This window comes from Procambarus clarkii, chromosome 62, assembly GCF_040958095.1.
Source record: "Procambarus clarkii isolate CNS0578487 chromosome 62, FALCON_Pclarkii_2.0, whole genome shotgun sequence".
Taxonomy (NCBI): Eukaryota; Metazoa; Arthropoda; class Malacostraca; order Decapoda; family Cambaridae; genus Procambarus; species Procambarus clarkii.
The window spans coordinates 8,907,251-8,923,812 of NC_091211.1; the positions used below are offsets into that span (position 1 = coordinate 8,907,251).

Below are 16,562 nucleotides of genomic sequence, written 5' to 3' on the forward strand. Positions count from 1 at the left end.
AGTCAGGTTGGAAACTGTTTATTCCAGTCATCCCCCCTTGGCTTTGCTCCGTTTTCTGTAGCTAAAGTAAAGATTCCATTTCATGTGGCATTCAGTTGATTACTGGTGAAAAAGGCATGCTTGCATTTGTATGGTTCTAACCTGTTTATAGATTTTATAGATATATTTGTCGGACCTCAAATTAGATTTTAATATGAAAAATAGCATCAAATGGATGTCTATCTTTTGCAATAAACGTTACAAGCATTAACAATACCTGTGATATTTCATAGAATACGAAAAGAAGGCTAAATAGTGGGGCCTCAGCCATATTGTGTTGGGTTTGACACTCCAAACATTAATTTGACATTCTTAAATATACTATAAAGGAAAGTAGTTGAGTGGTTTAAGCAATTTAATATATACTAGGAATCTGTTCATATCCCGTATTAAATTGCATTTTTTAACATAACAGTTTGCAATTATTGTGGTGGGGGCTCAATAACTTCATGTAACGCATCGACTGGCACTATCTGTTGCTATGAAATGCTTTTTGAAATCATGTGTAAAAATTTAAAAGTCGACTCCATCAGTTGCCTTTTGTCAGTGGTGGTATATCAAGCACAAGGGTTTTCAGAAAATGTTACACCTCCACCTTTCAAAAAGTGAAAAGATGAATTCATTTTGGCATTACTGTCATTACTTTGGAAGTTTTTAATGATAGCACATGCTTAAACAAACTCGCTCGCAAAAACAAACTCTTTCTTTTTTTTTCAACTTACACAATTAAACCCAGGGCTTTCACATTCGTGCAAAATACTTAGTCCCCCCTAAACTTAAAACAGTTGCACAATCTTACTTAAACACATTGCTAAACTCTTATACACACACAAAAAAATCAATTTTTAACTTACACAAATAATCACGGGCTTTGCACATTCACACAAAAAAATGCTTAGTCCCCCCTAGACTTGAACACTCACAATCTTACGGTGCTTTAATTGCCAAAGCCTTCCAAACCTGCACTGGGTCTTTAGTCATACATAGAATCAGGGAGAAAAATATCAATATATATATATATATATATATATATATATATATATATATATATATATATATATATATATATATATATATATATATATATATATATATATATATATATATATATATATATATATATATATATATATATATATATATATATATATATAGGGGGGTACCACCACTGGTGCAATTATAGGGACCCACAGCCTCAGAGAAGGGAACACAGAGCACTCGGGGAAAAACTTGACATTTAACTCTGAATACGAAAGAGTGTTCACTTCTCCTACCACCCCTTTTTTTTTTTTATTATGATGTACACTTTATTATGCAAGGTTATACAGTTACATATCTGATTTTATACAAAAAATGAACATTAAGAGGACACAAGAAAAAGTTCGCTTCCTAGAGGCTGTAGATTTCCTCGAACTCCTCCGACGCCGGGCAGGAACCGAGGATGCAGCGGGCATTTCCCCTCTGGATTGCGACACTGAGGCGCTGAAAGAGAAAACTTGCTGCTCTAGGGTCTCTTGTGGTGTCAATGAGCTTGGAACCAAGATCCTTAAGAAACCTTCTTGCACTCTCACCCCATGGGCCTAGGGTCTCAGACCCTATTGGAACGAAATTGTACCTTTGATCTAATTGCCTGTACTTGACTGACTTTTGTTTTTCTCTGTGTGTCGCTGCGGCTCCTGCCGTGCCGGCAGAGAGGGTGATGTATGTCGTTGCCAGGGTGGATACGCAAGTATAGTCCCATGCTAACTGCCTGCCACCCTTCCACGGACGCAGTGTGATTCCGTCCGGTCGGCCGGCAAAGCTAACAGAGTCACGGTTCAGTAGGTTGCGGGGCTCTCTCTCCGCTGGACACTGAGCAGAGGCAAGGCTTCTTTTAATGATGTCATTGACTTCGTCGTGTCTAGTGTGCCAACCACCCGATTTTCCACAGTGCAGGCAATACAATCCATATTCGTCAGCATCTGCCTCGCCGCAAATACACCTGTGAACAGTGTGGATAGGGGCAGCAAGGCGGAGAGCGACTGCAATACGGATATATATATATCCGGATATATATCTGCAATACGGATATATATATATACAATATATATATATATATATATATATATATATATATATATATATATATATATATATATATATATATATATATATATATATATATATATATATGACAATGTCAGACCATGGAGGAAAATGAAACAGGAATTTCCTTAAGTACTTTCGTATATTAAATACATCTTCAGAAGGAATATCTTCAATACATCTTCAGAAGGAATAAATACATCTTTCATTCCTTCTGAAGATGTATTTAATATACGAAAGTACTTAAGGAAATTCCTGTTTCATTTTCCTCCGTGGTCTGACATTGTCACATTCTTAATCACATGTTTAGTTTCGTGATATACACACACACATATATATATATATATATATATATATATATATATATATATATATATATATATATATATATATATATATATATATATATATATATATAATACAACTCTTGAATAAATAGTCCAACCACTTGGGCTGGACAGTAGAGCGACGGCCCTACTTCATGCAGGTTGGCGTTCAATCCCCCGACCATCCAAGTGGTTGGGTCACCATTCCTTCCTCCCATCTTATTCCCAAATCCTTATCCTGACTTTTTCCCAGTGCTACATGGTCGTAATGGGTTAGCGCTTTCTCCTGATAGTTCCATTCCATTCCATTCTTGACTAAATAATTAGCATTAAGTTTTAAGTCAATCTAATATCCCCATCTCACGGCCCCCCAGAACTCTGCACATTCCCGCCCTCCAACAAATTCCAAAGCCTTGCAAGAGCCCACTCCAGTCACTCACGCGGCAATAGGCTTTACAAGACTGTAATTACCATAATTGTATCCTCACATTCCTTATGTACATTCTTGTATATGCATAAATAAATAAATAAATAGACATGTTTTTCGCCCAACTGTATTTATTTAAAAGAATACGTCAGATAGAAAGAGTTTCGCATTGCTATTATGTTTACCTTATAAAGCCTCTCTATAAAAATGATATGCCACTGCGTATTATGATTGTTTTAAAATAAATATTGCATAAATACTTACACGATTTCATAAACAAAAACTTATTTTAATGAGCAATGTTTGGAAGGCATCATCATTATGATAAATATGAACTTTTAAAACTAACTAAAAACATATATCTCATAGAGGAAGATTTATTCTTCAGGATATATATTATTGATTAGGAGTTTTATTCTGTATAAAAAAGTTGCCAATATTATCAAAACTCGGGCCACAAATTTTTTTTTAAAGGTTTTCCAAGGGAGTAAATCTTGCTTCCTCTCCTTCTCCCACATGTTTCCTCATTTCCACAGGAACAGAGCAACCTTCGTGTGGGCCCTGGTTCAGTTCCCCAACGTCCGAGCTAATGGACATTACAAATTTCACTAAATGATGCAGTATCTTAGCTGTCTCTCTAATTATAAAGGTGTTAATCTTTTTTTTAACCTTTGAGTGCTAAGTCTCAAAAAGGTTCTTTACCTCAGAAAGAGAGAGAGAGATTCTATTTTTGTCCATATTCGAGCGGAATGTTGAACAACCTTTGTGCGGGTCCTGGGTCAGTTCCCCAACGTCCGAGATATTGGACATTACATATTTCACTAAATGATGCATTATCTTAGCAGCCCCTCTAATTATAAAGATGTTAATCTTTTTTACAACCTTTGAGTGCTAGTTCTCAAAAGGTTCTTTACCTCAGAAAGAGAGAGAGATTCTATTTTTTTCCATATTCGAGCGGAATGTTGAGCAACCTTCGTGCAGGACCCGGTTCAGTTCCCCAACGTCCGAGCTATTGTACATAGCAAATTTCTCTAAATGAGGCAGTATCCCGCCCCCACCCCCCGGACCAACGATTTTAGGGCAGTAAATAAGCAATTGCAATCCATCCAGCTGGCGACTTATCAGTGACTGTGGAAAGAATGTGTGTTGTTAGGACCATTATGACCTCTTCGCACATTTTCATCCCCTCACACATTTGAGTATTTGTTTCCCACATCAAGAATTTTGTCAAAAAAAAAAAAAACGTTCTAGGAAATACGAGCTTATTTATTCCAACTTATAGATAAAAAACAAAAAATAAACTGGCGACCCCTGGCAGCAAGTTCAGGTGGTCTCGGCCTATATCTGGCTGGGGGGTGTGGGGTTCTTAGTGGGAGATCGTACGACCAAGCTGTGATGGAGACCATAAATGGTATGCATAAACCCTAATACTTTACAGGACTTGTCATGGTCTGTGCCGCATTGATAATTCGTTCCAAGTAGTTAAAAGTTAAATCTAAAGAAATCCAATAAAGTTCAACGATTTTTTTTTTCTCTCTCTCTATGGGTGTATGCAATTAATTTTTTCTGTTATATCTTTATCAGAGCTCGGCCATCAGGCTGTAGATGTTGAGGAAAAGAGGAAGATGCAATGCAGGGAATCGCCCCTGGTATTTATTTCACGAGGTCATTGCGTCATGGAGTATGAGGAATTGCCCAAGTTCATTGCACGCGTCAAGGCTTTGGCGGCAATTGAAAAGCAGTATGAAGGCGCAGATTTAGAAGACACATGTTCAAAGACAGAAAACCAAAAAAATTAACGCCGTTGAGACCGTATATGGCGGTTTTTGTGACGAAACAGAAATAAGACTACCTGTCGAAATAGGAATAGGCTTGATTAAAGTGGCGTATAATGGAATACCCAACTTTATCGAGTGGGTGCAAGCCCAAGGTGAAATAGAAAAACAGTTTGCGGGGATTGATTTTAAACAGCGTGAAAACTGGTTTATTTATCATGACAAAGTTCGAGCGCAGAATGCATTTAGAGAAATTTTCTTTGGGGATTATTGTTCCACCTCCGAAGCTGAGGAAATTGCGCCAGAGGATGAGGTTTATTGGAGGGAAAATTTGCATCCCGTCATTAAGGCAGATCTAGATAGAGCTCCACCTACAAGATAACTCTTAGGAACTAATTATGCAAAGGGGACATACTACAGGAACAATGTGCAGGTGGCCTGATGGGGGGTGGGTTATCCCCAAATCCCGAGACTTTGTCCCCCAACCCCAGACTCTGTTCAACCAGAACATTATTTTTTTTGTATGTATGTGTTTTTACCTAAATAAAAAAATCATGTATCATTATTATTATTATTGCACACTCCCCTGGAAGATGAAATATGTTAAAAAAAAAATGTCAGGCAGTATTTTCTAGAGTACTTGTCATGGGGGGGGGTGAATAAGTGATGAGGTCTCTATCTTATTTTTAAAAACTACTTTAACAGATAAAAAAAAAACTTGACATTTAAACAATTTTTTATTTTATTATGAGTACATATACAAAAAAAAAAACAAGCACTTTTTTATTATTCGTCGTTAGTGTAATAAGATCTAAGGTTCCTCCTTTTACTCGATGGACTTTTCACTACTTGTGGCGGTACTTGACCTTTCCCTGCTCCATCTTGTTTAGGACGCACCAGCACAAATTCTTTTTTTCATTTTTTCATTACATGGGCCAAATGAGCCAGTGTAGGGTAGTAAGATGCCAGCCATTCTTCTTCTTCAGTGTTACGATATATCGCATCGTGTTATTTCATTGCATAAAGGCACGATTATTTAAGTCATACGTTCATTATTACAGGAAGAACGAGGTTAACAACCATGGAGGTCTTTAACGGTCAGCACGGTATGGCTCGTCCGGTGGCGGGAATTTCTGTTAGCCAATCAGAACCACCGGGCGAGGTAACGTGTGCTGGCCGGAGCATGTGGAGAGACAGATATCTACTCCCCTCCATTGAGTCAACAGGCTGTCGTCGCGTTTGGATGTGTGACCAACGGACCCAACTGTTAGTGTACTCCACCCTCACGAAGGAAGAGGACTTCGAGGCATGGTCGACGTTCTTGAAAGTTATGGAAGATAACAATTTTGAGATTTAGAGGTTGGCGTGGAGGTAACGCGCTGATTTTCCGAATAGTGGTCCAAAATTACGGACAAGTGAATTTATAAGTGGAAAGAACAATCGGATAAGAGACCATTTCGTGGTCGCAGTGTCTCTCTCTATATATATATATATATAACTGTACTTGTGTAAAATGCACACACATATATATGTATATATATATATATATATATATATATATATATATATATATATATATATATATATATATATAATATATTGTATATAAGGTGATTAGAGATATATCCGAATATATCCATGATGAAGTTTTATACCATCTTATTTTCTTGTCCTTTGTCAGACCTCAGCACAAAGTGTGTCGCACCTGACAATAGGTCCGGCTGAGTCTGACACCTGTTCAGATTCATGTACCCCGTTGTAGTACAACGAAGCATAGGATAAACATTCAGAATAAACCTAAATTAAATGTGTTGGTTTGTCAACAGTTCGATCCCAACATCACCCGCTCTAGACCAACCCACCCCAGAATTGCAGCCTATACCAAATGGCATAACTATCAGTTTGATAGAATTATTACTCTTGGCTTCGCTCATAATGCGACTCACGGCCTTTTTAAAACACCATCGTCTGTTGATAGTTATCTCTCCGCAATCCCGCTACTAAATCAGTATCTTTACTGTGCTTAATATGAAATTGGTTAATGTCATTATTTTCAATAGACGCACCTACACTATATTGACATATGAGGGCTATGAGATAAGGCTGCACATTAGGTTCTGGTGGCGGGGAGAGGATTATATTTCCTGGAGTGTCACGATCCGTAACTACGGCACAAAGAGTTTCAGGACATATTTTCTTTTCAACCACCCCATAAGGATATTTTTCCCACAGCTGTTGGGAGTAACCATTAGAAAACTGGTGTAGGGCAGGAAGATCATAGACAATACAGTCCCCGGGTTTAAATATATCATCGTTGGGGAAATCCACTTCAATAATAGAATCTTTGAGTCGCCGTAATTTGGCTCGCATGTAGTTGGAACACATCTCGAAGCGATTAAAAAGGTTTTTTAACATAACCTTCGTCTTATATATACCTTGTCACATAGAGTTGTTAGAGGCTTTTATAATATGTAATTCAAAGTTATTCTTTTTGTACAGAGAAATTAGGAAACAATAAAATGCAGTCTCCGTGGTGTAGTGGTAAGACACTCGCCTGGCGTTCTGCGAGCGCTATGTCATGGGTTCGTATCCTGGCCGGGGAGGATTTACTGGGCGCAATTCCTTAACTGTAGCCTCTGTTTAACGCAACAGTAAAATGTGTACTTGGATGAAAAAACGATTCTTCGCAGCAGGGGATCGTATTCCAGGGACCATAGGATTAAGGACGTGCCCGAAACGCTACGCGTACTAGTGGCTGTACAAGAATGTAACAACTCTTGTATATATCTCAAATAAATGAAATACAGGTCAACATTTTGTATGTGTGTGTGTGTGTGTGTAGAGAAATTAGGAAAAGTAAATAAAAATACAGGTTAACATTTCTTTTTTTGTGGTTTAATTTGTATGAAATATTACAATATAGATTCTACAGCTTTTCTAATCTCATCTTCATTATATTCCATTTCCATTTTCTCTGTCTTCATTGTCGTCGTCTTCCACAATAGTGAGCACTTCATCTCCTACAGTAACAGATATGGCGCCGGTAGATGGATCATCTTCCACAGCAACGCTCGTGGTATCTTCCACGGCAGCTGACCCGTATTCTCTCACGTCAGCGGCAGGCCCGACAGTAGAAACAGTCTTTATCATTCGTAGAAACAGGTGGAATTGCCATACGTGGAATCTTGTGTCTAAAGATGCCATGGGTTGGAGAGCGAGTTGGCGTGTCATTATTTACAGGACATATCATAAAAGTGGCTATACCACGTTTTCTCAGTTTCTGAGCTGATTTGCACATCACAGGGAAATATTTAGTCTCCCATATGTTGCTTTCGCCACTTGTGAGATACTGCCCGCAAGCCTTGCCCAACCCATATGGGAAAATAATCCTTCCCACTTGTCCTCTTCGGCTTCTCTGAAGAATATGTTCAATGGCTTTTCGCAGAGCTTTGTCAAACCAATGCCATCTTTGGTATTCGGTATCATTTTTCAGGCCGTCATAAAAATGCTCATCCACACTCCATGCTTCGTGCCTGGGCTTTTTGTAAGAAGATGGACCGTTGGTAAACTGGGTGATTAATCCAATAAGGTGCGGTAAAACAGCATAACTTTCATAGGGGTCGTCATCCATCCGATTGCAGAATTCGGGTGCTTCGCCAACAAATATGAGGCCGGGGATATCTCTATCAGTTCTAACAGCATAATTTTTTGTACGGCAGGTTTTTCCGATGCAATCGAGCATAGGGGTATCGTTCCCATAAAGTGTGTACCATTTCGCTCAACTGCACGCTTGTTGCATCCAAATCATAGAGCAGACAATCGCGATTGTTATAGATGGGCAAAGAGGCAAAGTCGCCAATCAGGGAGGGGAGCTCCATAGTGCTGGCTTGTGAGGTAGTGACTCGGAAGGGGGTTTATATACACTTTTCACGCCGGCGCGGGTGACAACTGCGCATCGTAGAGTTGCCACATCGTAATGTTTTAAGTTTTCATACAGATCTTCGATAATTGGAAGATATGTTTCCTCCCAAACTTCATCTCTTTGAACGCAGGTGCGACCAATACCCACAGGTAATACAACTCGTGCGATTTCCGGAGAAGACTTGATGAATCTCGTTATGGCTTCTTTAGCCTTTTTGAAATAGATGAGGCGATTTTGCGTTGTATCTTCTTTTAATCCGGCGAGCATATCACGATCTTTGGATTTTTCTATATGCGACTTGGCGATCTCATTGTTCTCTACAGGCGCCCCTATACCATATTGCACTGCAACAGCAATAATGCAGGGGAGATTTTCAGCTCGACGATTGGAGACATGAATTGAACCGGGAATTGGGCGATCATGGGGAACACATCTCTTGAGATTATACAAAGGCCTGCGTTCACCATAGGCGCTTGCGTGTTTGTATTTCACTGATATGTCCTTCGCCATCCCGTACGGAATACAAGATATGCAGTTTACAGGATACACAATGCAAGTTTCATTATTGCAAAATTCTTCATGGGTTAAATATCCGGTGTGCGTTTCCAGCCACGTCTCCATTTTTCTCTTTTTTTACTTTCCCTTATGTTTTGGATAAAGCCTAGTCAACCGCCCTGTGTCGACCCTGCGAATATTCGTCGTGGGGGCTTTGCGCCCTTATATCTCCATCCCTGCTAGTGTGTGTAAAAGTTACCACATACTGAGCAAATATTTATATTATTATTATAAGGGCCTCGACCAACAAGAAGCTCATAGGAACATTTTTTTTTCACGGACTTAATTAGTATAAAAAAAAAAACTCAAATAGCGCAATATGTATCTCAAAGTATCTTGCCATAAAATTTCAATATACGTCAGCTTAATACCCAAACACTGGCAATCTTTTTTTTTCAGAAGCAGGAAAGGTCAAACACAGTGCGACATGTTACAATTTTTTTTAATGCCCCCCCATGAAAAAACCAGTCTGACCATATTCCCTTAATGAAATATATATATATATATATATATATATATATATATATATATATATATATATATATATATATATATATATATATATATATATATATATATATATATATATATAAATATATATATGTATTATATATATATTATATGATCCCAGCTTCACAGACTGCACAACCAAATGGGTCTCTCTCGCAGGACCAGCACCCCAACCACTGCCTTCTGAAGCCCATAAGCAATCCAGCTGGGATCGCCCCATTGCCGACCAAGAAGCTGCGACTTTGCTAGAAGCTGCGACAACACCACATGACACTGCCCGATTTAGAGCTGTAGCAGCTCCCTATGCAGGTGATTTCCTATTAGCAACCCCAATGTCAGCAACCGGCACCCGTCTCACACCGCAGGCCCTCCAAATTGCCGTGGCTCTCCGCCTCGCTGCCCCAATCCACACCGAATACAGGTGTATTTGCGGCGAGGCAGATGCCGACAGATACGGACGGCATGGCCTTCTCTGCCAAAGGACAGGAGGATGGCATGCAAGACACGGCGAGGTCAATGACATTATTAAGAGAAGCCTTACCACAGCCGGTTGTCCAGCAGAGAGAGAGCCCCGTTACCTAATGTCCCGCTACTCTGATGAGCCTGTCGGTCGCCCAGACGGAATCACGGTGAACCCCTGGAAGAATGGTAGACAGTTGGTGTGGGACTACACTTGCGTTTCAACTTTAGTCAATACCTATGTTGACTTCAGTGCTACACAAGCAGGAGGAGCGGCCAATCACCGGGAAGCGGCCAAGTCACGTAAATACAGAGACCTTGAGCACCACTACAATTTTGTCCCCATTGCCTCAAAGACACTTGGTGCCTGGGGTAAAAGTGCTGCTAGCTTTTTGAAGGAGTTGGGGTCTAAGCTAATCGAAACAACTAGAGACCCTAGAGCTGCCAGTTTTCTTTTTCAGCGCCTTAGTGTGGCAATCCAGAGAGGAAATGCTCACTGCATCCATGGTTCCTGCCCGCCATCTGAGGAGCTGGAAGAGCTGTACAACTTGTGACAAGCAGCCTTGTCACAAGTTGTACAAGTTGTTGTAAAGTTGTGCATGCTTGGATTGAGGGCGATACGCCCCGTAGTAGGCATGCGAAAGTGTCGCCAAATTGTTCCTTCATAAGAGGTGAAAAGGACAATAACGTTCCTTTGGAAATCACCAAACTGGCATTCGAATATGGGCTGGATTTCTTTTCACCCCTATTCGAACCAAAGAATATAGCAACATCTGATCGTGAGTATATTGTATAAATATAATTTACTAGTTTATCTGTGAATAATTAGTATTGGCGATGTGGAGGGAGGACAAAAATAAGTATAAATGCAGGAAGTCTTTTCAAATAATTTTTCTTTATTTTTTTTGTTTTTGAAAGAATTAACTTAAAACCTGTGTCTTATGCATATATGTGATGGAGCATCTTTGTTTTTTTAGAGACCCCACCCCGCGAGGAAGAAACTAAAATGACTGGAGATGATTTGCAGGTTCTGGGGGTAATTCCATACGCTAAACCTAGATATCCAGGCTTGGCAACATACAAACAGCGTTTGGAAACATTCGACCTCAGCTGGACTGGTTGTGTCAAGCAAACATCTCACGAATTGGCAGAATCAGGATTTTTCTTCTGTGGTAAACAAATATTGTTGGAGTTTTGTTATTTTTAGTGTGTGTATCCTCCTGGCCGGGGAGGATTTACTGTGCGCAAATCATTAACTGTAGCCTCTGTTTAACTCAACAGTAAAAACTGGTACTTGGTTGTAAAAACGATTCTTCGAGGTGGGGATCGTATTCCAGGGACCTGCCCGAAATGCTAGGCCAAACCAGAATGTAACAACTCTTGTATATATCTAAAAAAAAAAAAAAGTGTGTTTACTCCCCTAATTGTGCTTGCGGGGGATGGAGCTCTGGCTCTTTGGTCCCGGGAAGTGTGTGTGTGTGTGTGTGTGTGTTTTGTATTACAACATTGCTGGATGTGAGCTATAATAATAATAATGAATGGGAATATTTTTTTTCTTAAATTTACAGGCCTAAGTGACCACATGCGCTGCTTTTTCTGTGGGAATGGTTTTCGTAATTGGGAACCCGCTGACGACCCTTGGACACTGCACGCGCAATGGTATCCTGAGTGCACCTTTGTCAACATTAAAAAGGATGCACTGTTCATTAAGAATGCTAGAGAATCTTCGCAGCGTCGAACTATAAAACCCATAGATGAACATCTTTTAACTGGTCTGATGGAAGGTTTGGGTTTTTTCCCAGCATTAATTGAACATTTTGGATTTCCTGATGTCTGTGTGAGACCTGCCTTAAGGCTATATCTCAAAAGCACCAAAGATTTATTACCGTTTCTTACGGAGGCCAGATGTATAGAATTAATGTTGTGGTATATGCAAGAGAGCACTAAAGCCGAAATGGGTTTAAGGGGAATTCATCATGAGGATGTGGAAGGTAGGGAAGAGCCTGCGAATCTGGAATGGCAATCCGCGCCCTCTGACATGGAAACAGTCGCCTCAGCTAATGAAATGGGTGTCGACGTTGTTGGATCAATGAGCGGGTTCATGACCACTAATCTTGGTTTGCGGGCTTTGCCTTCTCCTGTTGAAACAGAGGCGGAAGAGACGACTATAGTCGCTAATGAAATGGATGTTGAAACTGGCGAAGAGGCCACAGACTTTGATGCGACATCCCATGTTGAAACTGTGATGAACACATCTACGCCAACGTCTTGGGCTGCTGATATTTTGTGTAAGGTGTGCTTTAACAATGCGTTGAGTGTCGTACTGCTGCCCTCCAGACATATGGTAACATGCAGTAATTGTCTTGTATCTATGAGAAACTGCCCCATTTGCAGATGCACCATTTCGCATGTCCTTCAACCAATTATTTCCTAAGAAGACAAAAAAAAAAGCATAGAGACTAATTTATTTATGTAAATAAAAATTGTACAAATGTCGAGTTGTTTTTTTATATTCATAAATTAGTATAAATAAGCTCACATTTTCATGAACAGTATTTATTTTTTTTTTGGGGGGGGGGGATTAGATTGCAATTGCTTATTTACTGCCCTAAAATCGTTGGTCCAAGGGGTGGGGGAGAGATACTGCCTCATTTAGAGAAATTTGCTATGTGCAATAGCTCGGACGTTGGGGAACTGAACTGGGTCCTGCACGAAGGTTGCTCAACATTCCGCTCGAATATGGACAAAAATAGAATCTCTCTCTCTTTCTGAGGTAAAGAACCTTTTGAGAACTAGCACTCAAAGGTTAAAAAAAAGATTAACACCTTTATAATTAGAGAGACAGCTAAGATATTGCATCATTTAGTGAAATTTGTAATGTCCAATATCTCGGACGTTGGGGAACTGAACCAGGGCCCGCACGAAGGTTGCTCTGCTAATGTGCAAATGAAGAAACATGTAGGAGGAAAAGAGGAAGTAAGATTTACTTCCTTGGAAAACCTTTAATAAAAATTTGTTGCCAGAGTTTTGATAATATTGGCAACTTTTTTATACAGAATGAAACTCTTAATCAATAATATATATCTTGAGGAGTAAATCTTCCTCAATGAGATATACATTTTTAGTTAGTTTTAAAAGTTAGTATTTATCGTAATGATGATGCCTTCCAAACATAGCTCATTAAAATAATTTTTTGTTTATGAAGTCGTGTAAGTATTTTTGCAATATTTATTATAAAACAATCATAATACACAGTGGCATATCATTTTTATAGAGAGGCTTTATAAGGTAAATATAATAGCAATGCGAAACTCTTTCTATCTGACGTATTCTTTAAATAAATACAGTTGGGTGAAAAACATGTCTATTGCCGCGTGAGTGACTGGAGTGGGCTCTTGCAAGGCTTTGGAATTTGTTGGAGGGCGGGAATGTGCAGAGTTCTGGGGGGCCATGAGATGGGGATATTAGATTGACTTAAAACTTAATGCTAATTATTTAGTCACGAATGGAATGGAATGGAACTATCAGGAGAAAGCGCCAACCCATTACGACCATGTAGCACTGGGAAGGAGTCAGGATAAGGATTTGGAAATAAGATGGAAGGAATGGTAGCCCAACCACTTGGATGGTCGGGGGATTGAACGCCGACCTGCATGAAGTAAGGCCGTCGCTCTACCGTCCAGCCCAAGTGGTTGGACTATTTATTCAAGAGTTGTATTTTATATACAGATATATATATATATATATATATATATATATATATATATATATTGGAGCAGATATTTTTCTCCCTGATTCTATGTATGACTAACGACCCAGTGCAGGTTTGGAAGGCTTTGGCAATTAAAGCACCGTAAGATTGTGAGTGTTCAAGTCTAGGGGGGACTAAGCATTTTTTTTGTGTGAATGTGCAAAGCCCGTGTTTATTTGTGTAAGTTAAAAATTGAGTTTTTGTTTGTGTATAAGAGTTTAGCAATGTGTTTAAGCAAGATTGTGCAACTGTTTTAAGTTTAGGGGGGACTAAGTATTTTGCGCGAATGTGAAAGCCCTGGGTTTATTTGTGTAAGTTGAACAAAAAAAAAAAAGAGTTTGTTTTTGCGGGCGAGTTTGTTTAAGCATGTGCTATCATTAAAAACTTCCAAAGTAATGACAGTAATGCCAAAATGAATTCATCTTTTCACTTTTTGAAAGGTGGAGGTGTAACATTTTCTGAAAACCCTTGTGCTTAATATACCACCACTGACATAAAAGGCAACTGATGGAGTCGACTTTTAAATTTTTACACATGATTTCAAAAAGCATTTCATAGCAACAAATAGTGCCAGTCGATGCGTTACATGAAGTTATAGGCACCCACCACAATAACTGCAAACTATTATGTTAAAAAATGCAATTTAATACAGAATATTAACAGATTCCTAGTATGTATTAAATTGCTTAAACCACTCAACTACTTTCCTTCATAGTATATTTACGAGTGTCAAATTAATGTTTGGAGTGTCAAACCCAACACAATATGGCTGAGGCCCCACTATTTAGCCTTCTTTTCGTATTCTATGAAATATCACAGCTATTGGTAATGCTTGTAACGTTTATTACAAAAGATAGACATACATTTGATGCTATTTTTCATATTAAAATCTAATTTGAGGTCCGACAAATATATCTATAAAATCTATAAACAGGTTAGAACCATACAAATGCAAACATGCCTTTTCACCAGTAATCAACTGAATGCCACAGAAAATGGAATCTTTACTTTAGCTACAGAAAACGGAGTAAAGCCAAGGGGGGATGACTGGAATAAACAGTTTCCAACCTGACTCTTCTCGCACATAAACATGTCTTTCTTGACCTCATTTCAAATTATATAGAGTACTGAAAGCTCATTTTCCATAGCAAATATACAAAGGAACTCATTTTACGACTAGAACGCAAACTAGGACCCCTCATTCAGATTCAAAACACGAGAATTATTGACTGAACATTTACCCACTATCAAGCACACAGGACTCTTTAAAGCTATCTTAACTTCTTTAAAACCCTAATATGACCCATCTCACATGCAGATCCTGTTCTATGACTCGCCCTTCATGTCAATGTACCCCACAGTATCATGCAAATTCAAGATAAGGCTTACTACACCTATATATCCAACTTGGTCTTTGTAAGGAATCTTGACCCCCCTTCTACGCTTGACCCCACTGGGGTAATCATAGGTAGAGGGTCCCTATTGCCGACGTCATGTCACGTGACACCCCCGCGACAAATAAGGAAAATTTCACCTGATTGGCCCATGACCCTGGGACAGAAAGAGAATTTTTCTACTCGGCTCCTGATTGGTCAAAAAATCGCGCCCCGTTCTCACCGCTCACCTCTGACCATTACAGAAAATGGAGCTGTGCCAAGGGCTCCCTGTACTATTCAGTCATAGCCTCATTAAAGTACTCCAAAAACTTCTATATTCGCTTTCAACTGTGTTTCTTGGTTTGAATCTATTGAACATTCACCCTCTGATCTATTCATAAGTAGGAGCCCCCAAATTGATACCATAGTACTCTGGTCACACCCCCGGCCCAAATCGTGAATTTTGCTCATGCCATTAAAATACTCCAAAAACGTTTATATGCCTTTCACCAGTGTATTTTTTGGTTTTCATCTATTAAACATTCACCCTCGGTACCTTCCATAAGTAGAGACCCCCTTCTTGATGCCTTAGACTCATCTTAAAAGCATGAGACAAAAAGTGAAAAAAAACAGGTTAGGATAGGGCACCAGTTCCTCAGGTACAACCTGGGTGGTGGGCCCTGGGTACCCCTGGGGGGAACGGACCACCCCACCCCGCCAGCCAGCCAGGTGCGCGCTGACCGTGCCCTAACCTAACCACCTAAAATAAGTTTTTGGTCGATCTGGCCCCCGGGAGTCCAGTCGGCATGGAAGTACCCAACCATTTCTGAAAAATTTATTCCCCATGTGTCTCCTTTTACACTACTTGTGTGTGTGTGTGTGTGTGTGTGTGTGTGTGTGTGTGTGTGTGTGTGTGTGTGTGTGTGTGTGTGTGTGTGTGTGTGTGTGTGTGTGTGTGTGTGTGTGTGTGTGTGTGTGTGTGTGTGTGTGTGTATTCAACTAGTTGTATTCATCTAGTTTTGCTTGCGGGGGTTGAGCTCTACTCTTTCGGCCCACCTCTCAATTGTCAATCAACTGTTTTTAACTACTACTACTATTTTTTCACACTACACACACACACACACACTCCCCCAGGAAGCAGCCCATGACAGCTGACTAACTCCCAGTTACCTATTTACTGCTTGGTAACAGGGTCATAGAGTGAAAGAAACTCTGCCCAATGTTTCTCGCCACCTCCCGGGGCCACAGGATCACATGCCAGCGTGCTGTCTGCTCGTCCGGCCGGCCCCCGTGTGTGTGTGTGTTGTTGTAATCCTCAAGTTAGTAGGGATTATTAG

General features: G+C 39.7%; 1 protein-coding gene across 1 annotated transcript; it reads left to right on the top strand.

Moving 5' to 3' along the window:
• Positions 1-11,005: 11,005 nt before the first annotated feature.
• LOC138354206 (baculoviral IAP repeat-containing protein 8-like) lies at positions 11,006-12,549 on the top strand. Its single transcript, XM_069308092.1, has 2 exons — positions 11,006-11,270; positions 11,667-12,549. Exons 1-2 carry the CDS (start codon positions 11,105-11,107, stop codon positions 12,530-12,532), a joined length of 1,032 nt encoding a protein of 343 aa, XP_069164193.1. The 5' UTR covers positions 11,006-11,104; the 3' UTR covers positions 12,533-12,549.
• Positions 12,550-16,562: the final 4,013 nt, after the last annotated feature.

Bases quoted from the DNA above. Each gene is read 5' to 3' on its own strand.
- LOC138354206 (XM_069308092.1), top strand. From the start codon at position 11,105: ATGACTGGAGATGATTTGCAGGTTCTGGGGGTAATTCCATACGCTAAA. The intron at 11,271-11,666 runs GTAAACAAATAT...TTAAATTTACAG, and splicing joins ATCAGGATTTTTCTTCTGTG to GCCTAAGTGACCACATGCGC.